This window comes from Archocentrus centrarchus, chromosome 21, assembly GCF_007364275.1.
Source record: "Archocentrus centrarchus isolate MPI-CPG fArcCen1 chromosome 21, fArcCen1, whole genome shotgun sequence".
NCBI classification, from domain to species: Eukaryota; Metazoa; Chordata; class Actinopteri; order Cichliformes; family Cichlidae; genus Archocentrus; species Archocentrus centrarchus.
In genome coordinates, this window is record NC_044366.1 from 1,187,780 (window position 1) to 1,210,410 (window position 22,631).

The following is a 22,631-nucleotide window of genomic DNA, read 5'->3' on the forward strand; positions in this document are numbered from 1 at the left end:
GCAGGAGGACGAGGAGCTAAACTTAAATTAAGATGATGTGGCGTTCAGCAGACCCGCTGACACCAACAGTTCTTGTGTCCTGCGGCGTCCTTCAGCCCGTCAGCCGCCCTTCCACTGAGACCGTTTCTGATGAGGTTTCAGTGAACAGCAGACGATCAGCTGAAGCTCTAGATGATCTCTCAGGTCCTGTCAGGTCTTTGCTGGATTTGTTCCTGCTTCTTCAGGACGTGATTTTCAGATCCTGATCATCAGAGGGTTTTAGGCCCCACACTTCTTCTTCTGTCCTCCATGTGTCCGGCTTCCTTTAAGGACACCACGCTGAGACCTGCGTTCAGCTGGCAGCTCTGTGGGAATCGGCTCGCTGGGGCAAAAATCCTCCTTTATGCTGTCAGGCTGTTTTATCTTTGGCATTTTTCATAGAGTCACCTGAAGAAATGTGAGCAGGTGATGTGTTTCTGTGACAGGCTGCGAGTAACCTAAAGATCTCATTTAAAACTGGGTCTCAGTTTCCTGTTTCCTGTCCCGAAGCGGCGCCGGAGCATCTTAATGTTTCAATGATTCACAGGTCAGAGTTCATTCCTGTGAAAATGCTCAGGTACGTGGACTGAAACTGAGTGAAGAAGCAGCTGATGTCCAAAGGAGAAAGAAAAACTTGCTCAAGAGCACTTCAGGACAGTCCGGCTGCTTGGAGCAAAATACAAAGAAGGGGGCAGCTCAAAACTTTTGTACAGTGCTATATTAGGTAAAAGCATGAATAAATGAAATTCTGAGCTAAACATAAACAGTTGGTAGACATGATGAGCAGCTTTGAGCCTCACAGCGAGCAGACAGAGACCTTTGTGAGCTGTGCCCTTTGTGTGACTCACAGCGATGCTGAGCCGGGCACACGGCGAGCGCCCGCTCTGGAAAAGAAACCGTTGGTGAGCCACCAAATTTCACGATTGGTCACAGAGCAGTCATCCTGGGGGGGAAGCCCCTCTGCAGTCGCTGTCTCTCTGGTTACATGAAGCCAGTTAATAACGGAACATGAAACTACATCTGTTTCATGGAAAGCGTCTTCCATCCCTCTAATTTGCATGCGACACACCATAATTAATAAAAAGGTTAACTGTAAGGACGCCCACAGCTGCTGCATCCCAGCGTCTGAACGAGGAGATACTGAAATGAACGTTTCACAAAGCAGATGGGCTGCCTTCACTCACTCATGGGAACTTAGCAAAAACCCCAGGGTTCAGTAATCCCACTGATAACCACATTCACCCGCCTGTGTACAGAGAGCCCAGGAAGCTGTTAGCTAACATACAATGCTGCAGGTCTTCTCTGAGGTTATTGGTAGTTATTGTGGGTAAACCGGTATAACATGCCTCAGCATCGCTCCCACTGAGAACTGTTCCATAGGAGTGTTTTCCCAGTGCTCCACAGTCTTTGTTCTGCATTGGAAAGTCTCCATATCAACTTTACACAGAGGACAGGGCCACTGGCCGGCTTTCTGCTGCTGCAGGCTGAGATGAACTCATTAACGTGGATGAGAAAGAGTAACGGGCCAGGAACACCCCCCTGGGGTACGCCGGAGTCTCGGAGACATTACGTCACCACTTTCAGATAAACCTGTTCAACAACATCCTTCGATTTCCAGCGTCCGATCACACATAACCCCACAGATCCTGCTGAGGTTTCACCAGTGTGTGATCCACAGAGTTTAAACCAGGGTCCAGCATGGAGACAGAGAGAGAGACGGCTCGGGTTTCTCCCGTCTCAGCTCTGAGACTCTACGAAAACCTGATTCTGATCATCGGGCGTCTGCAATGCACCCTGTGAGTTAATGTGCACACAGAGTCGATGTTATGGTGCTCTGTTCACACACTTGTTTCATTCACAGAGAGGAAAGGCTTCACGAGCACTTTAAACAACAACCTGAGCTCATCTGGAAATATTGAAACTTTCCAGATTTTCTGCCCGTGTGGGAATGCTGGCATCCCCACAGCACTGACTCTGCGGCTCGGCCGTGGAGGATCCGACGGGTTCTCAGGACGGCGTGAACCTCTGCGTCTGCTCGATCCTGTTTCAGGATCTTTGAGGGCATTTTTGTTGTTGGAGGCTGTGAGAGCAGCGAGTTTGTGCTGATGCCTCGCTGTGATTGGGTACTGCAGAAGAACCGCAGCTTCACGCCTGCTCGTCTTTTCTGTTTCTCAGAAAGCGCTCGGCGTGCGCTGCTCGCCATCCGACCACAAATAACAAACAGCATGTTCACCGCGGGTCGACGACTCAAAGCATAACTGAGACCTGATCCTGGATCAGTTTCACCACATTAGGGTCCACCTACAGCATCTGTACGTGCAGCCTGCACTCGGTTTACTGTGTCTCACACATATCAAAGGATGTGAGATAACCACAGAAACTCGCGTGTTCTCTGCATTTCACACAGAAAAACATGAACATTTCTGCTGCTGTGGGCGTGATGGAAAATGTTTGAGCTCTAATAACCTCTGCATACCTCCTGTGGCTCTACTTTTCTAGCACAAAGACAGAGAAGATGAGAAAACAACTGAAGTGTAGACCGTGTCCGAGGTGATGATGCAGGTCACTGCCATGCTGATGCTGCATGAGGGGACAGGAAGTCCTGACAGCTAACAGAACTAGCTGTTATTATGTTGTTCTGTGGTCAGTGCCGTGTGAAGACTCTTCGTGCTGCATCGATCTCTTTGCAAAGGTTTCAATAAATATCAGAATATCAGTTTGGTTTTATTTTCCCCCACAGTGGGACGGCTCCTGTTTTTAGGGGGGGTGCTGTGTTGGAGGCTGTGGGCTGAGATTTCAGCGGCCTGGCTGTGAAAGGATCTCTGCCACACCACAGGCTGTGGCTTTGCATGCACACATTTTGTGACTGAAACACTGGTATTATCAGCCGCCTCTGCTGGAATTTCAAAATAAGAGTCTGCGTGCACTCAGATTGAGATCACGCGCTCTGAAACTGTGACATGAGATGGTACAGAGGTAGCAGCTCATTTTTAGGTGGTAGTTACACAGAATGGTGATGACATCATCTGAAAACGGAAGAAATCAGATGAATCCAGAGCGGAACGCTGGGAAAATGGAAGGATTCGTTCTGCCTTTCTTTAGTGCGTGAATCTGAGGTACAGACGGTTTCACTGACGGCCCGAAATAAACCCAGAACTTACCAGGACCAGGGGCAGCGGCCTCCATCTCGGACAGATGTACCCGGTCCAGATCAGCAAGATGACGAAGACCACTATGACGATCACCATCAAGCACAATGTTCCCGAGATCAGCGGATCTGCAGGCAGGAAGTACAAACCAAACCCATCAGAAAGGACCGCGGTTCCTCACCTGATCAGTGACATAACTGAAGTCAGGTGTGTGTGTGTGTGTGTGTGTGTGTGTGTGTGTGTGTGTGTGTACCTGCAGAGAAGATGGTTGGTATCACAGCACATTTAGGCTGGCTGAAGTGGGAATAAAGATTCTCAGTTTTGTCGTTGAATCGCACAGCGACGCAGTACTGCCTGCCGGGCGCCAGGTTATCCCACAGGTGCATCAGAGACGGAATCGTTATGTTCTGCACACACAGGCACAGGTTAGCGTACAGGAGGGGCCCGCTCACACCGATTTACCCAAAAATCTCACTTCATGCTGTTTATTCCTCCTCCTGCTCACAGCAGTCACACAGACGCCTGCTCTTAGCATGCACAGACAGACCTTTGACCTTTCCCAACATACTTAATGATTTATTGCAAATAAAACCGCAGAAAGACTGGACCCAAACGGTGACTGTGAGCCCACAGAGGTCAGGACAGGAGCTGCCCCATAAAGAGCCCCTTTTCCTGACCCGCTCCCAGAACGTTCCCCAAAAACGTTCCCTGACCCCACAACACAAAAACGTCCTCAGGCCGCTCCCAGCAGGAAAAGCGTGCCGGTCTTCGAGGTTTACCTGACAGCATCAACAGGAAACTGTAACAGGACGCCCACACAGGAGGGGGCAGCGGAGCCCGGAGAATGGCGGGAATAATAACCGTCAGCGGGTCGTTTCTGATCATGGTCAGTATGTGGGGAGGAGGTCGGGACAGCAGCACAGCATGCTGGGAAATCTGTATTTTTATCTGCTGTAAAAGAGAAACCTGCCGCCTGAGTATGGTGTGTGTGTGCGCATGCGTGTGCGTGCATCGGTGTGTGTGCGTGCGTGTGTGTGCATGTGTCCACCTCCTCCCTCATCAGAATCTCAGGAAGGATTTTGGACCTCGGACTCTCGCGGTCACGTTTCAGGCGTCTCATGTTGAACTTGATTTTTTATGGAGGTGAACTCAAACCGGACCTCCTGGTTGGTCTTCGTCTCACCTGTACGTGCAGCTACAGGCCCGCCTCTCTGTTCGGCTCTGAGAGCGAGTTCAGACTCATCAGTCACCGTGACGCACACACAGGTAAACCTGCACGCACACCGTACCTGTGGCTTGTCTTTGCTGCTCCTGAGCTGCAGCTCGTAACTGAGCTTTTTGTAGGCGTCCTTGAATCTCTCCACGGACGGCTGAAGCTCCACCCTCAGGTCTCTGCCGCTGGGTGTGACGCTCAGCAGCGGGAGGCTCAGCTGTGCTGCAGAAATGAAAAACAACACAGACACACAACTGTGAGAGGGCTGAAAATAAGACATGACAAACATGTTCCTGCTGCTTTTCTCTGCACGATGCTCACAGACGGGTTTGAATCCATACTGGCCATACTGGCTGTTTCCTGGAGGTGAGGCCCGCTCTCCCAGGTGAGCTGTAACCCTCGTGAGGTATGCCATCATCGGGTTAGAGAACACCGCTGTCAGGTTACAAACCAGAGGCTTCTGCACGCACTCACAGCCGGACACTGGGTCCCACAAATGATTCCTAATGAGAGAAACAGAGGGTCAGAGGAGGCGCTCGGGACCACCTGAATCAAAATGTACCAAAAATGAAGACACTCAATACCACACAAGCTGCAATTAGCCAGGTGACGTAATGTGACACCTGCAGCTGGTCCTAGGTCAGTGTGTGAAGGTACCTGTAAGGCACATAGGTAACTTTATAGTGGACTCCATCAGGTGTGTCTGGCCCCGCCTCCCATTTCAGTATATAAGTGAAGTTCAGTGAGGTCAGGGTGACGTTGATGGGTGTCGGGAGCTCACCCACAGCTGGAACACAGACAAAGGTCAAAGGTCAGCAGGAGAGCTGAGCCATGAGTTTGTGTTAAATCTGAGCTGCAAACCAAGTGAATGATTACAGTTCAGTTGTGACCGACAGCTGAGCACACAGACAGGTGTTACTGATCCAGAGGGAAGGTTACAGCAGCAGGAGCTACACGGAAACAAGCAGCAGCGTTCCTACACCTGACAGAAGCTGATTTGGGGGGGAAAGGTCGTGTTCTTGCTTCCTTGCTCCTCCTCCCATCTGCACGTGCACGCTGTGGGTGGAGAGGCGGAGCAGGAGAGCTGCATGTGAAGAACATTCAGAGAGAACTGTGGAGCTGTGGGAGGAAAATAAGGCCAGCAAACATGCTGAATACCAAATACCTGGGAGTGAGTATCTCACAGGACCTGTCCTGGACTCATCACATTAACATCACTGTGAAGAAGGCCAGACAGCGTCTCTACCTCCTCAGGCGGCTGAGAGACTTCAAGCTCCCACTCAAGGTGCTCAGGAACTTTTACACCTGCACCATCGAGAGCATCATGCGTGGGAGCATCACCACCTGGATGGGAAACTGCACCAAGCAGGACTTCATGGCCCTAAAAAGGGTGGTTCGTTCAGCTGAACGGACCATCAGAACCACCCTCCCCAACCTGCAGGACATTTACACCAAGCAGTGCAGGCTGAGGGCCATGAAGATCCTAAAACAGCCCAGCCACCCCGGACACTCTCTCTTCTCCCTGCTCCCATCAGGCCGGCGTTACCGCTGCCTGAGGACTAAGACTGAAAGGTTGAAGAAGAGTTTTTACCCACAAGCCATCCGTCTGCTCAACTCTGAGCCCTAACTGGACCATTATTGCACAATGTAAATATTATAATCTATAATTCCATGTAAAGTGTGTATAGTGTGAATTACTTATTTTTATTCTTCTTATTTATATGTGTTTGTATATCTGGTTGCAGGTACAAAATACATTTCACTGTGCATTGTACTGTGTATAACTGCGCATGTGACAAATAAACACTATCTTATCTTATCTGAATAATCATCAGCTGGACGCCTTCACGTCTGCTTTTGGTTGAAAAATAGATCCCGACATCGCGGAGCTGAGCTCACCGTCCTCCTTGGACATCACCTGGGCTTCCCACCAAAATAAAGTTTGGGTTCAAGACTATTTTTACATTATAAACCCATCAGGGGTGATTAGATGTATAAAAGCTGGCTGTAGCTTCCAGGTGTGACACCTGCAGAAGAAGGCTGATGGCGTGGAAGTCTCCTGAGCTCAGCGAACTCTTCCCCCATGAGTTTAAGGTCTCAGTCGCTGCTTTCAAGACCTGCTGAATAAAACATGAAGTTGATTTTGGAAATGATGCTCGGATTAGGATCACACAGGAGCAGGAAGCAGGGACCGTTTGGATGTTTCTGACAGGACAAACTGTGGTGGAACCACGGTGATGCAAAGTGCGCCTGCACAAAGGAGGTGGCGGCGGTGGTTTGGTATTAAAGGGTTAGTAACGAATGGGTGACGTCACAGGGGTCATGTCCATCTTTGCTATACAGTCTCATAAAGTTCATGGCAGATGAGTTCCTCTTTTTAAGCTTTCATAAATTTAAAGTTTGTAGGTAATCGGAGCACCCACAGCCTCCTGCTGGGTAGACGCCCAGAATCCTCCTGTGTGTGCGGACTAACACAGCTTCATGAGTCACACTCTGAGTGTGAGGAGACGCTTTCAGGTAAGATCACGCGGCTCTGAGTGTGTTCTCACCTGGCAGGACCACAGGCACCCACGAGAGCATCCAGAGGAGAGGAGTCATGACAGCTGGAGCACATCTGCCGAGCTTCAGCTTCAGCTCCTGAACGCACAGACAGCAGCTGCTTTCACTTTCCTGATGAGCAGAGATGAACGTGCAGTTAGACCCACGCGTTTACTTTCTGCCTCATGTCTTACACGCATAAACACACGCAAACACACGCAAACACAGGTAAAAAGTTTTTCCACTGACATAAACCGTTATTACGTCCCTGTGTGGGGCTACCGTCCCTCAGCCTGCTGGCCTCTGATTTGGCCTCTGACCCACTCTGAACCCACTCTGAGGAGATAAGTCGCTGTGCTGACCTGCCACGGAACGATAAAGCGCCCATCACACGGCGGCGTGTCCACAGATTAAACTCTTGGTATTTCTCAAACCGCCCACTCTCCGGAAATCCCTCCGCATCTCCGGCTGGCGGGCTCGCTCCTCCCGGGCTCCCGTAGAGGCTGATCACCGATCAGTGAGTCCGTGTGAGCCGACAGCTACCTGTCCCGGTGAGCTCGTCCGTGACTGTCCGTTAGCTCTCCGTCAGTCACAGGAACGAAACAAGCTGCTACCGCCCGCTGCCTTCACGGACCTCCGGTAAACCCGGACCTCCGCGCTCTGTGTTATTTGTTTGTTTGTGTGTTTGCTGACACGCGAGTTTACACTTAATAATGACACAGTAACAGCACTAAAAACAGTTCCCCTGAGATCGGGAGGAGGATGCAGTATAAAATTTGTCCGCTTTTTTAAAAAAAAATTACGATCTTTAACGTCGTCTCTGATGGTAATGCCATTTAGTCCGACGGTCCCTAAAGGCAGCTCTGCAGGAGCTTGGTGACGGGAAATCACGTGATGTAGTAGAAGCGGCGGAGGAGCAACCCGTGGACCTCCATCTGCGAGTTTTACACGAGTTAGCGGGAACTGCAGCGATCACGGGACAAAAAAGCTGCGTGGATATAATCAGCGGTAAAATCATTCCAGACTTCAGAGCCCGGGCATTTAAATCAGCCATCCTGGCGCTCCGCAGAAATATCAGCGGATATGAATCACTTCCTGCTTAAGCAGTCCGGCAGGTGTTCATATTACATATGGACCAAGTTTCACTGGTCATGTACAAGGAGTGGTGAAAGCTGTGGCTGCAGACAGTTTTCTCCACTCCTAGATCTATATTATGTCACAGAGGGGGTATATCCTTATATGGGCATTGCAGAAGCTCCACCCGGCTTCTGGCTAGGAGGGGCAGCCAATCAGAAGACGGCACTCTTAAAGGCAGAGGAGCTAGAACAGGAGGAGGCCCAGTGTAGTGCAGAGGAACATGGAAACAAGAATAGATAACAGTACAAAGACCAAAGAAACATGATTGTTCTGTTTTTTTAATAAATGCTCATATTTAATTTTTACACATATAAAAGGCGTCTGCAACCTGTGTGACAGCGTCAGTTTGATGGTCGCCGTATAAAGTACATCACTGTCAGCAACAAGAATCAAAATGTCAGAGATAATCTGGCTGGTTTCTCTGCAGACCTGCAGCATGACTCTGTTCAGGTGTTTGTACCTGCAGTGAAAACCTCATTTAAATATTTCAGGTACCCGTTTCCTTTCATAAGAAAGGAATGTACCTCCTGGAAAGAAGGAATGATAAAGCAGCACATGTCACAGCAATGTATCATCTGTTTCTCAAATACAGTGAGAACTCCTCTTCCTCTTCCTCCTCCTCCTCCGTGAACGTGTCGGTGCACCTGCCTTCAGTAAAGTCTCTGCATGTCGACAGTACCTGAGGTGTCGGGTGATCACCTGACTCAGTTTGTGAGTCTGTGGCAGGCAAACACTCCAGTCTGGACTCTATTGATGAGTCTGCTATCGTCTCCTCCTCCTCTTCATCATGTGCAGCCATTGAAGCGAGGGTGACTGAGAACAGGTTGACATTGCTGGAGGTGTCCGGCGGCACCTCATCCTCCTTCACCCCCTCCTCGTCCCGACATTGTCCCCAGACTTTTTGATCCCTCTCTTTCACCCAACAACCGTCCGCTCCCTCCGCCTCCACCTGTTCTTCAAACTCTGCTGGCAGCGCCTTCACCTTCACCTCAGCGAATAACCTCGAACTTTCAGGGTCCAGCGCCGCTGCTGACTCACTGTTCATCGACATGCTACCAGAATCAGCGTGGGAACTTTCCCCCGAGGAAAGCCCTGCTCCTCTGTTCACATAGTGCTTATCGTCATCGTCATCATCATCCTCTGAGTCAGCGTCCCTGTCAGCAGAAGGTGACGTCGCGGGGTTGTTAGGCTCTCCGTTCCCTGAGGAAACGATGATCAGATCTGGGATCGTAGGCTCTGGGGTCAGGATGTAGCCTTTGGTTAGAGCCGTCTACAAAGAGAAGGGAGAAAGAAGTGAACCTCTGAGAAGATGTTATAGATGGAAACTCAGAACTGCACCAACTCTACTGAAGAGGCTTGCGTATGATTGAGTCACTGCAGTTCCAGTGGATTATTAACCAGGTCTAATTCTCAGGTTAATAATCCACCGGAACCACTGATGGTTGTGGGGTGGTAGGAGCCTATCCTAGCTGACACCCGGCGAGAGGTGGGTACCAGAGGACTACAGTCAGTGAACACTGTGCAGTGTAACTAACCAAACGCTGAATCTGGTATTGTATGGCCTACTTTAAGGCCTGTACAACAGAAGCATGCACGCCTCAGTGCTGTTTCCAAGGCCTACTGTAATCTAAAGCCAGAAGGAGCCAGGCAGCAATGTGGCAACAGTGAGATCATTATATGTCGATGCAATACAGCGAGCTGCAGGGTGAAGCACACAAGTCCAGGCTTACTTCCTCCTTTCAGAGGGAACCTGAGACTCAGCCAGCTCGTTTGCTTAAACTCATTTGCTGGAGGATAATGTTGTAGGCTCACACACATACGGTCTCCTCTGAGAGGCATTCATGTCCTCGGTTCTCCAGTAAAAATAATCAGTGATTTGGTTCCTGCTGACATTCTGACAGGCTGTGACGGACGGGCTGACAATCGTTGGGTGATGTCCAACTTTACAGCAGAAACAAACATGTCAGTACAAAGTCTGTGACTCAGAGGACTCAAACCATCCTGTAGCAGCAGCTAAATGTTAACGTGTTTATCAACTCTGAGGTCTTACTCTTAATGCTCTGGGCACAGCTTCCCTCAGTTTGCAGATGACTCCAGCGTAGAAGAGGACGATCAGGCAGCTTGTCAGGATGAAGATGACAGCGATGGGGATGCCGGTAACCATGCCTGAAATGAGGCCTGCAGACACACACATTAAAGCTCAGAGTGGAAACGTCTGTGTGAACGAGCACCGAGGTGGCCTCAGGTTGGTGTGAGAGTCCACCCGTTTACAACATGAACTCATCAGAATGGTTAAAAGCACATTTATACCCTCCTCCTCTGAGGTCCAGCCTGGAGCTGGTTCTGGCCCTAATTCACCAGCACAACGTCTTAACAACACCACCCAAATAACCAGCAGCCCATCATCAGCTCACCTCCCTGCAGGTCCACCGGGGTCGTAAAGGTGCACTTCCAGGCCGACGGCTGGGTGTGTTCATTCATGTTAATCTTCAGCATCACCTGCACGCAGTACTCCTCCCCTCTCTTCAGATTCTCAAGGGTTACATTTTTGCTCTGTGTTAACAACTCCTGCAGGTCAAATACGGAGAAAACGGCATTAAAATCATGTTTGTCCAGAAGTTTGGAGGTCTGGGATTTGGACTTGTTTCATCCTGAGCATCAGGTTATCTTCTGACTAGGGTTTAATATTTTTCCCGAAAATGACATGAATCAAATCCCGGGAAATGACGAGCCATTTCCCGGGAATCCCGGGAAAAAGTTTATTTATTTATTTATTTTAATTAGGCCTTCTGTAGCCTGTGTCGGCCTTAACCTATTGTGATATTGTAGAGGTAGCTTTCCAGCTATGTCCTGTTATGCCCAGTAGGGGGCAACGTTGGCTTGATTAACGCAATAAAACCTACATCTCGGCATTTGAGTGCTCGAGCTATGCGGTGTTGTATCGTTCCTCAACACTCCCTTAACAAATATAATTCAAATATTCCTCCATTGTACATGGAATTATACCAAGATATTTTACAACTGCTGGTGCAAAACAATACGGTTCATCTCCACAGCATTGATAATGGCTCAGCCACGCTGTCGTGGCGACATCTGTTACACTGTATCTCCACCAGTGGAACGCTGTAATAGTCATTGAAAAGTTAACTACCGTACTACACTATAATATGGCATAACACAGGGCCTTGAGTAATGCACTACGACTTGGTCATTGCCATTCTGGCAACAGCAAATTTATAACACCGTGTCTGAGGGTTAAAGTAGGTTCGCTGTGAATCGTCTTTTGAAAAACTGGCCAATCCTTATAGCTTAAAAAATATACATTTTACTCAACTCCATTTTAAAAGCGAAATATGTTAAAGCAATCTATTTAATGATAATTTCTTCACCCATTAGGCCCGTATCCTAATTCATGGTTGTTAGTAAGCGGCTGCAAACGAGGAAAAGAAACACTCGAAGTTAAACAGATATTTCTTTATTGTTCAGGGCAGGCATATTTTATAGGCTATATAATGCAATATAACAATATATAATAATATAAAATTATATAATACAAAATACCTTAGGGTAAACACATTGCCTACGATTTTAACAAATTAAAGAGGAAAAAAGTACAACTGTGTAATACCTCTATTAAAACGCTTGCGATGAAGGCTGAAGCCTTAAACGGAGGCTGAACGTGCCTGAAATGAAGAGTAATGCTTTTCGCATTAAACGAACCCTTCTCTCAATATTTCCTTAAATTTAACATTCTGAAGCTTTCTTTTCTTTCTGAAAGTCAAATCGACGCGCGCGACTTTTTTCCCGGTTTCCCGTCTAACGTTTCCCGGGAAACGGGAAATGGTTCTGATCGCATTTCCCGGGAATCCCGGATCCCGGGATTAAACCCTACTTCTGACCTCAATGATGGGGTCATGAAAACACCTTTAAAGGCCTGAGGGTGGGTGGGTAACAGCATGCAGGGCGTCGATGCTCTGGCAGGTGACTCTCAAAAAAAGCCTCCTCGTGTCAGTTAATCTGACATTTGATTGGAGGAAGAAACCTGCTGTGACTGGTCACTTCCCTTCTCAGATTACAAGGCGGCAGCAACACAAGTGCCATTTTATGCTGTACATGTACTGCATGTGTTTTACAGCTACTCCAGGAGACCAGAGATTCCTGCCTGTTAGGTGAAACTGGTTGCAAGAAAGGTGCTGCACCGAAAACCTTCTGATTGCTTTGGCTGTTAGCAGGTTGCCACGGTCACTTGTAGTTTGCATGGAAGATGCCAGCTTGTCTGCAAACACTTGCCAATTACTCACAAAGTGGTGGTGAAACTGGAAAAAGTGGCATTTTTAAAGCGGCGCCCTTTGAAAGGTGTGAGTAGTACGAACAAGTTTTACTCTCAATGTTTCTGAAGAACATTCAGAGGCCCGCTACTAATCACGAGGGTTTCAGTGCAGCACTGTGTACTTCATGACTAATTCCACCTAGCAACAGCAAGAAACCAATGGGGTCTCTGGCTGGTCTCTGGACCCGAGTGGCTGAAGCCTCAAACAGCTTTCAACAAACTCTAAACGCCATCATACAGAACACAGAATCAGCAGATCTCAATCTGTGGTGTTGTATATGAATAAAACTGGTTTCTTACCATTACCTTTCCATCTTTTCCTCTCCTATATGAGATTTTGAAATCCGCAAAGTAATAATCCTGGATATCATGAACACCTGACATCCCGTCAGCCTGAGGCATCGAAATGTTGATCCGGATGGAGTTTTCGAATCCAGCCAGTGAGAACTGTGGAGGACCTATTTTAGCTTGTAAGAAGAAGAAAACACATCATTACCCTCAGATTATAAAAACATCAGTGTGACATCAGTGAAAGGCTGAACATGTGAAGTCTCCACTGGATTTAACTGGACTCCTGAGTCTTTCAGTCAGCTGGACTTAAAATCAGGATGTTTGCAGGACTCCTGACCATCCTGCACACGCCGGGGGCGCTGTTAGCTACCACAGCTACGCTAAAGAAAATTCAATGAACAGCTTTCTCGTGGGAGTTTGAAGCGTTGTTGGAACTACTTGTGCAGTTCATGATGTTTCTCCTAAAGAGTCAGCCTGAAATGAAAATAATGAAACTGTCCTGAAGCTCAGGTTTGCTGCCTGATGAGACAGAGCAGCCGTCCAGCTGATGCTGGTAGAAATTAGCAGGTATGTTAAAGCATGGCTGCCAGCACATAAAGGTGTAACTACACTAAAACTCAACAGTGACATTTTTATTAAAAACTGATGAAGATGGATTTGTGCACTACAGTGACCTCCAGCTGTTTGCAGCTGGGGTGGCTGAATAACACTGTGTGACCCACATCAATCCACATCAACAGGTGTGAAACCCAAACGACGCTCATACTGACTTACTTTCTGCATAAGGGCTGAATGTGCAAATTTTGGACCGTGGAGACGAGGTTTGGTTGTAGAACGCCTGGACGAACAGATAATACTTAGAATCAGGGAATGGTAGCACCACCCTCATCGATGTTTCAGCTGTTAGGATGGACAGCTGGTCCCAGCTCTCTTGATCATTTCTAGACAAAGAGAAACAGAATATTTTAGTTCATAGTTAAGGAGTACAAACTAATTACAACTGTGTCCTTAAACAGTGACGATATCCTGAGCTGCATCCCTTAGGATTCCTCAGCTTCTCCCATCACACCAACAACGTTTCAGATAGAAAAGTTAAGCAGTCATTTGCAGTAGAGGCTGCTGAGGAACAGCAAAGAGGAGTTTAACAAATGTTGATGCTTCTGTGAAGGATCCTGATCTCAGAGTGATCAGGAAATCATTTTAGTCCAATCAGAAACCACATTCACAGTGATGTCACAGCGAGGATCAGGAAGTTGGTTTCACTCAGAAACAAAGAGGCATCCACCCTCCCAGCTGCTCTGTGTGTGTGTGCGTGTGTGCATTCACAGCTGCATCACCAATGGAAACAAACCACACTAAGGCAGATGAGTTAGAGGAAGCACCTCCACCCAGGCAGATATTCCACCACAGAAGAAGAAGGAGCCACTGAAGCTGCTCTGACTGAACCCGTGACCAGATTAAAGGTTGCGGTTCAGCAGGAGTAAGATTATCATCAGTGTGAGAAATTCAAACACATCCATGACGCCTCGTTTTATTTACAGTAGCCGTTCCCGATGAACAACGAGGAAATACACGAAGCTATCTTTGTTCACAGATCACACACACGTGCCGCCTCAGGGTCACCTAAAGGGTTAAAGAGCTAACCTCAGACCTCAACACCCCCCCGTCAGAGTCCAGCGGGGATATTTTCTGCACGCTGCTTTCCTCTCACTTCCTTTTTTTAATCACAACAGTCTCCATAATAAAGAGCACTGATCTGTGTGCTGGAAAATCTGTGCTTCCCCTCCTTTACTGTGTGTGTCAGTGTCTGTGTGTGTCAGTGTCTGTGTGTGTGTGTCTGTCAGTGTCTGTGTGTGTGTGTGTGTGTGTGTGTGTGTGTGTGTCTGTGTGTGTGTCTGTGTGTGTGTGTGTGTCTGTCAGTGTCTGTGTGTGTCTGTCAGTGTCTGTGTGTGTGTGTGTGTGTGTGTGTCTCTGTGTGTGTGTCTGTGTGTGTGTGTGTGTGTGTGTGTGTGTGTATCATCTAGCAGAGAGCTGTTGCAGCTCCGGAGGTTCCTCTGTCTGTTATCAGGCAGATTCCTGCAGGACTGTGAGAAGAAAACTCCCTGCAGATGATAAAAGCTTTGATCCACAGCAATCAGCAGAGGCTGACGGGGTCAAAGGTCATTTTAAATGAATGTGCCTGCGTGGCCTCCATCAGCAGATGAACACAGCTGTGCTGTTATTGATGCTCTCGACCCAGAGCGGCTGCTCTGAGGGGCGTGGTGGAAAAAAAAGAGACTCTGTTTCCATGAAGGCTGTTTGTTAAATATGAACAGCAGCAGGTCGGAGCTTTAAACAGGTGAGATCGACACAAAGACACAACCTGCTGTTTTCTTTCATTTTCTAATTATATCAGAAATCAAGTGAAAAACTTATAAAAATAAAAACAGCATATTCTTAATATGCCTGAAGAATACTAAAGAAAATAAAATCATATTTATTAAATAATGAAACTTGCAGTAAAACAGGAAATCTATTTTTTATTTGGTAAAAAGTAGAAGCAGCAGTGGAATTCCCCGCCAGCTGAACCCAGATCAGTAACATCGGGTCATCTCGCCCACTGTGGTCACATGACAGCAGTTGAAGATACTCAGCGGCTCAGTTTCCCTCCTGATGCAGGAGGCCATGAACAACAATTCAATTCAATTCAATTCAATTCAATTTTATTTATATAGCGCCAAATCACAACAAACTGTCGCCTCAAGGCGCTTTGTATTGTGGGTAAAGACCCTACAATAATACAGAGAAAACCCAACAGTCAAAACGACCCCCTATGAGCAGCACTTGGTGACAGTGGAAAGGAAAAACTCCCTTTAACAGGAAGAAACCTCCAGCAGAACCAGGCTCAGGGAGGGGCAGTCATCTGCCGCGACCGGTTGGGCTGAGGGGAGAGAAAGACATGCTGTGGAAGAGAGCCAGAGATTAATATCAATTAATGATTAAATGCAGAGTGGAGTATAAACAAAGTAAATAAGGTGAATGAACAGAAACAGAGCATTATGTGAACCCCCCAGCAGCCTAGGCCTATAGCAGCATAACTAAGGGATGGTTCAGGGTCACCTGATCCAGCCCTAACTATAAGCTTTATCATAAAGGAAAGATTTAAGCCTAATCTTAAAAATAGAGAGGGTGTCTGTCTCCCGAATCCAAGCTGGGAGCTGGTTCCACAGAAGAGGCGCCTGAAAGCTGAAGGCTCTGCCTCCCATTCTACTCTTAAGTATCCTAGGAACCACAAGTAAGCCAGCAGTCTGAGAGCGAAGTGCTCTGTTGGGGTGATATGGTACTATGAGGTCTTTGAGATAAGATGGGGCCTGATTATTCAAGACCTTGTATGTGAGGAGAAGGATTTTAATTTCTATTCTAGATTTAACAGGGAGCCAATGAAGAGAAGCCAATATGGGAGAAATCTGCTCTCTCTTTCTAGTCCCTGTCAGTACTCTAGCTGCAGCATTTTGGATCAGCTGAAGGCTTTTCAGGAAGCTTTTAGGACAGCCTGATAATAATGAATTACAATAATCCAGCCTAGAAGTAATAAATGCATGAATTAGCTTTTCAGCATCACTCTGAGAAAGGATGTTTCTAATTTTAGAAATATTGCACAAATGCAAAAAAGCGGTCCTACATATTTGTTTAATATGTGCATTGAAGGACATATCCTGGTCAAAAATGACTCCAAGATTTCTCACAGTGTTACTGGAGGCCAAAGTAATGCCATCCAGAGTAAGTATCTGGTTAGACACCATGTTTCTAAGATTTGTGGGGCCGAGAACAAGAATTTCAGTTTGATTTGAATTTAGAAGCAGGAAATTAGAGGCCATCCAGGCCTTAATATCTTTAAGACATTCCTGCAGTTTAACTAATTGATGTGTGTCATCTGGCTTCATTGATAGGTAAAGCTGAGTATCATCTGCATAACAATGAAAATTGATGCAGTGCTTTCTAATAATACTGCCTAAGGGAAGCATGTATAATGTAAATAAAATTGGTCCTAGCACAGAACCCTGTGGAACTCCATAATTAACCTTAGTGTGTGAAGAAGACTCCCCATTTACATGAACAAATTGGAGTCTATGAGATAAATATGATTCAAACCACTGCAGTGCAGTACCTTTAATACCTATAGCAAGCTCTAATCTCTGTAATAAAATGTTATGGTCAACAGTATCAAAAGCTGCACTGAGGTCCAACAGGACAAGAACAGAGATGAGTCCACTGTCAGAGGCTCTAAGAAGATCATTTGTAACCTTCACTAATGCTGTTTCTGTACTGTGATGAATTCTGAAACCTGACTGAAACTCTTCAAATAAACCGTTCCTCTGCAGATGATCAGTTAGCTGTTTTACAACTACTCTTTCAAGAGTCTTTGAGAGAAAAGGAAGGTTGGAGATTGGCCTATAATTAGCTAAGACAGCTGGGTCAGTGATGGCTTTTTAAGTAGAGGTTTAATTACAGCCACCTTGAAGGTCTGTGGTACATAGCCAACTAATAAAGACTGATTGATCATTTTTAAGATTGAAGCATCAATAATTGGAAAGACTTCTTTGAACAGTCTAGTAGGAATGGGATCTAACAAACATGTTGCTGGTTTGGAGGAAGTAACTATTGAAGTTAACTCTGAAAGATCAACTGGAGCAAAAGAGTCTAAACAAATACCAGCAGTGCTGAAAGCAGCCGCACATGAAGAATAATCTTTGAGATGGTTATGAATAATTTTTTCTCGAATGTCTAAAATTTTATTTGTAAAGAAATCCATGAAGTCACTACTAGTTAACGTGAAAGGAATACTCGGCTCTACAGAGCTCTGACTCTTTGTCAGCCTGGCTACAGTGTTGAAAACAAACCTGGGGTTGTTCTTATTTTCTTCAATTAATGATGAATAGTAAGATGTCCTAGCTTTACGGAGGGCTTTTTTATAGAGCAACAAACTCTTTTTCCAGGCTAAATGAGCATCTTCTAATTTAGTGAGACGCCATTCCCTCTCAAGCTTTCGGGTTATCTGCTTTAAGCTGTGCGTTTGTGAATTATACCACGGAGTCAGGCACTTCTGATTTGAAGCTTTCCTTTTCAGAGGAGCCACAGTATCCAAAGTTATACGCAGTGAGGATGTAAAACTATTGACGAGATAATCGACCTCACTGGGAGCAGAGTTTAGGTAGCTGCTCTGTACTGTGTTGGCACTGAAGAGCATAACAATGAAGGAATTAGATCCTTAAACTTAGTTACAGCACTTTCAGAAAGACTTCTACTGTAATTAAACTTATTCCCCACTGCTGTGTAATCCATTAAAGTAAATGTAAATGTTACTAAGAAATGATCAGACAGGAGGGGGCTTTCAGGGAATACTGTTAAGTCTTCAGTTTCTATGCCATATGTTAAGACAAGATCCAGAGTATGATTAAAGTGGTGGGTGGGCTCCTTTACATTTTGAGAGAAGCCAATTGAATCTAACAATAGATTAAATGCAGTGTTGAGGCTGTCATTCTCAGCATCTACATGGATGTTAAAATCACCCACTATAATTATTTTATCTGAACTGAGCACTAAATCAGATAAAAAGTCTGAGAAATCAGACAGAAACTCTGAGTAAGGACCAGGTGGACGATAGATAATAACAAATAAAACAGGTTTTTGATTTTCCCAATTAGGATGGACAAGACTAAGAGTCAGGCTTTCAAAAGAATGAAAACTTTGTCTGGGTCTTTGATTAATTAATAAGCTGGAATTGAAGATTGCAGCTACTCCTCCTCCTCGACCTGTGCTTCGAGCATTCTGACAGTTACTGTGACTCGGGGGTGTTGATTCATTTAAACTAACATATTCATCCTGCTGTAACCAGGTTTCTGTAAGGCAGAATAAATCAATACGTTGATCAATTATTAAATCATTTACTAATAGGGACTTGGAAGAGAGAGACCTAATGTTTAACAATCCACATTTAATTGTTTTATTTTTTGGTGCAGTTGATGAAGCTGTATTATTTGTTTTTGAATTTTTATGCTTAAATAGCTTTTTGCTGATTTTAGCTTTGGTTTTTGGTGGTCTGGGAGCAGCACCGACTCTATGGGGATGGGGTTTTGGGGGGATGGCAGGAGGAGAGAAGCTGCAGAGAGGCGTGTAAGACTGCAACTCTGCTTCCTGGTCTCAACCCTGGGTAGTCAGTTTTTAGGAGGGTTAATAAATTTGGCCATATTTCTAGAAATGAGAGCTGCTCCATCCAAAGTGGGATGGATGCCGTCTCTCCTAACAAGACCAGGTTTTCCCCAGAAACTTTGCCAATTATCTATGAAGCCCACGTCATTTTTTGGACACCACTCAGACAGCCAGCGATTCAAGGAGAACATGCGGCTAAACATGTCGCTCCTGGTCTGATTGGGGAGGGGCCCAGAGAAAACTACAGAGTCCGACATCGTTTTTGCAAAGTTACACACCGAGTCAATATTAATTTTAGTGACCTCCGATTGGCGTAACTGCCGACGTGAATAACGATCTTACCAAATCTACGATTAGCCTTAGCCAGCAGTTTCAAATTTCCCACTTCCATAATTATTATTATTTTTAGGAATTTCTTTGTTAATGAGTCCATAATTTTTCACCAATCTTGGAGCCTTTTAATCTCCCATGATCCCAGTTTTTGTTTTATGAGGAAATCAGAGAAGAGCACTTCAGTTGTGTATTGTTGTCCTTTAATATTGGTGTGTTTTATCAGGTAATCAGCTCAAATATATCCAAGGTTAGTGAGCAGCTCACAAAACTGCACGTCAGCGTTCCCGAGTTAAGTGTTCAGGTGTGGAATCAGAGCCGTGTCTCTGCACGACATCAATAAAGTTTCAGTTTTTAAAAAGAGCAAAAGAATCTGAAACAGGTGATGTTTGTGGATCATGCTGCTGATGGAGGCCTGTACTGTTTAAGGTGATCTTTGTGGGATTTTACATTTAGATTTAGATGTTTGTCACATCCAAAGACCCCCTCAGACCCCCTCAGAGCCCCTCAGAGTCCCTCAGAGCCCCTCAGAGCCCCTCAGACCCCCTCAGACCCCCTCAGACCCCCTCAGAGCCCCTCAGAGCCCCTCAGAGTCCCTCAGACCCCCTCAGAGCCCCTCAGACCCCCTCAGAGCCCCTGAAAGCCCCTCGGAGCTCCTTGGAGCACTCTGCACAAACATCTTTTCAAGAACTTAAAGGTTTGTGTGATTTGATTCAGACATCATCAGATCTTCATGTTATCAGGCTGGGAGTGACAGGAAATGAAGGCAGACGGCGGACAAATTACCTCAGAAAGACCCCGTACTCTGTCCCAGGGGGGGTGCCGGACCCAGGGTCCCACCGGAGGATGTGATGGAAGTTCAGAGAGTTGACACGGAGGTTAACCGGCGCAGGAGGATGGGCAGGGAATGCTGTGTGAACAACAAATGATAGCACGTCACGCTGGCTGATGAGTCAGGAGAATGCAAAGTACAGCTGGCAGGAGGGGCGTGGCAGCACAGAGCTATGTGAGGTATTCAGCAAACACCTGATTGCTCTGAACAAAACTCACCTGAGTGAAGCAGCAAACTGAGACAGAGCAGGAGAGGCACACAGGTCATCGTCTCAGGTCGTGAGGATTCATCACCATGTCCTGAGAGTCAGAAAACATCAGGAAAAACATCAGGAAACCATCCGGAAAACTGTGAGGAAAACTGTGAGGGAAAGGCTGGAACACGGTTCACTGTCATCTTTACCGCCGGCAGTGTTCACCGTGTTTGAGGTGCCGGAAGAACTGAAAACATCTGAATTTAAAGCAGCTCATAAACACGTTGGTGCTTTAGACCAATAAACCAATAAACCAACAGAGCAGTCTCAGAGCTCCACAGTAACAGGCGTCCTGTATTTGAGCTGAGACTTCTCACCTGTACCTGAGACGCTGGAATACTTTGAGGTTATAATTGTAATATTTCAGATTAAAGGGAAAACAGTTTGTAAAGTTTTAGTTTAAAATATTTTCACGAATTCAGTTTTATTTAAACCCAACAGTCACCTCGAGGTAAAGACCCCACCATGTTCGCACAAAAACCCCAACGATCAGACAGCGGGGACCAAAAACTCCCTTTTAGCAGGAAGCAGCCAGAAAACAGGATGAAACAAACTCTGAGAAAAGACTCAATTTAATGAGTCGCCGAAGAGACGGAGAGCTCAGAGCATCAGGGGAAGTCCCCGAGCAGAAACTAAGGATGCTCAAAACCACCACCGTCATCCATCGCACACAAACTGCTAACCTGCTCAGGTTCACGGTCCATCACACCTCAAACCTGTAACACTGCTGCAGCCACACAATGAAATATAAATGAATTATAAATCAATGTGCTGCATGAGTCAGGTCTGATATGTCCAGTTTAAGTCAAAGTCACAGCTCAGCTCTCACACACAGCAGCTCCATCTCCCATCAGCACCAGGAGGAGGGAGAAGCTGAAGACCACAGATCTGCACCCCGAGGCCACGACACCGAGTCAGACACAGGCCAAACAGGCCAGTCTCACCTACAACTACACTACACTACACTAAAACTACACTACACTAAACTAGACTAAAACTGCACTACACTAAACTATACTAAAACTAGACTACACTAAACTACACTAAACTAGACTACACTAAACTACACTAAACTAGACTACAACTACACTACACTAAACTAGACTACAACTACACTACACTAAACTAGACTAAAACTACACTACACTAAACTAGACTAAAACTACACTACACTAAACTATACTAAAACTACACTACACTAAACTAGACTAAAACTGCACTACACTAAACTAGACTACACTACACTATACTAAACTAGACTACACTAAACTACACTAAACTAGACTACAACTACACTAAACTAGACTACAACTACACTACACTAAACTAGACTAAAACTGCACTACACTAAACTAGACTACACTAAACTAAACTAAACTAGACTACAACTACACTACACTAAACTAGACTACAACTACACTACACTAAACTATACTAAAACTACACTACACTAAACTATACTAAAACTACACTACACAAAACTAGACTAAAACTGCACTACACTAAACTATACTAAAACTACACTTCACTACACAATACTAAACTAGACTACACTAAACTACACTAAACTAGACTAAAACTACACTACACTACACTAAACTATACTAAAACTACACTACACTAAACTATACTAAAACTACACTACACTAAACTATACTAAAACTACACTACACTACACTAAACTATACTAAAACTAGACTACACTAAAACTAGACTACACTAAAACTAGACTACACTAAAACTAGACTAGTTTAAACTAAACCTGGTGTGACAAACACATTTTAGTGAACTGAAATATTAACTACACAATCTGTGCGCTTACAAAACTAAAATGAGATTTTAAAGAACACAGGAGGAGTTTTAGTTTGACCTTAAACTTGACAGTAACAGCAGACACACACACACACACACACACACACACACCTGGTGATTAAAGTTAAACTTTCGCTGCCTAATTGCGCAGCGTTGTGCGGTTCTTGGTTTTTTCGCTTCCCTAAAACGTGTTTTTCTCGTGCTTTTCACGTCACCGCAGGAATTCAGACTCCAGGCTCATCACCGTGAACCTGCCCCCGTACCTACGGACCCTCCGGTAGAGGTACGGTCAGCGGAGCGGCAGACGGGCTCAGCCGACCCCGGTCACTCGTAGCTGGGTCACTTACCGGCTCGCTGATCCCGGAGCAGAGCCTCCACAGCCACGCAGGACAGTCTCGGACGGTCTCCTCCTCTCCTCTTCTGCTCTGGAACCCGCCTGTTCGGCCGCTTTCTTGCCCCACTTTCCTTCGGGATCAATAAAATATCGATCGAACTATCTGAAGACAAACTGCGCTCCTCTCAGCTGGCAGCCCTCCACA

The 22,631-nt window shown here is 46.0% G+C and overlaps 2 protein-coding genes across 3 annotated transcripts in view; both read right to left on the reverse strand.

The window, feature by feature from the left end:
• The window catches only part of LOC115800600 (uncharacterized), a 30,420-nt gene extending 22,876 nt beyond the window's left edge, over positions 1–7,544 (reverse strand). The window contains exons 1-7 of the mRNA XM_030758078.1: positions 7,281–7,544; positions 6,930–7,050; positions 5,038–5,167; positions 4,702–4,883; positions 4,457–4,602; positions 3,421–3,574; positions 3,180–3,295 (exon numbers count right to left, since the gene is read on the reverse strand). Of these exons, the coding sequence (XP_030613938.1) occupies positions 3,180–3,295; positions 3,421–3,574; positions 4,457–4,602; positions 4,702–4,883; positions 5,038–5,167; positions 6,930–6,978 (777 nt within the window). The 5' untranslated portion in view covers positions 6,979–7,050; positions 7,281–7,544. The remainder of the gene's footprint in view (positions 1–3,179; positions 3,296–3,420; positions 3,575–4,456; positions 4,603–4,701; positions 4,884–5,037; positions 5,168–6,929; positions 7,051–7,280) is intronic.
• Positions 7,545–8,347: 803 nt separating this feature from the next.
• LOC115800772 (uncharacterized) lies at positions 8,348–22,631 on the reverse strand. Of its 2 annotated transcripts, none has more exons than XM_030758279.1 (8): positions 22,440–22,631; positions 20,246–20,326; positions 19,982–20,105; positions 13,451–13,617; positions 12,692–12,852; positions 10,470–10,623; positions 10,106–10,233; positions 8,348–9,325 (listed from the first exon to the last, which is right to left on the reverse strand). In XM_030758279.1, the coding sequence occupies exons 2-8, from the start codon at positions 20,292–20,294 to the stop codon at positions 8,627–8,629; spliced, it is 1,482 nt and encodes a 493-aa protein (XP_030614139.1). In that variant the 5' UTR covers positions 20,295–20,326; positions 22,440–22,631; the 3' UTR covers positions 8,348–8,626. The 2 variants fall into 2 exon arrangements, with proteins under 2 accessions (XP_030614139.1, XP_030614138.1); XM_030758278.1 differs by having other exon boundaries at positions 12,686–12,852.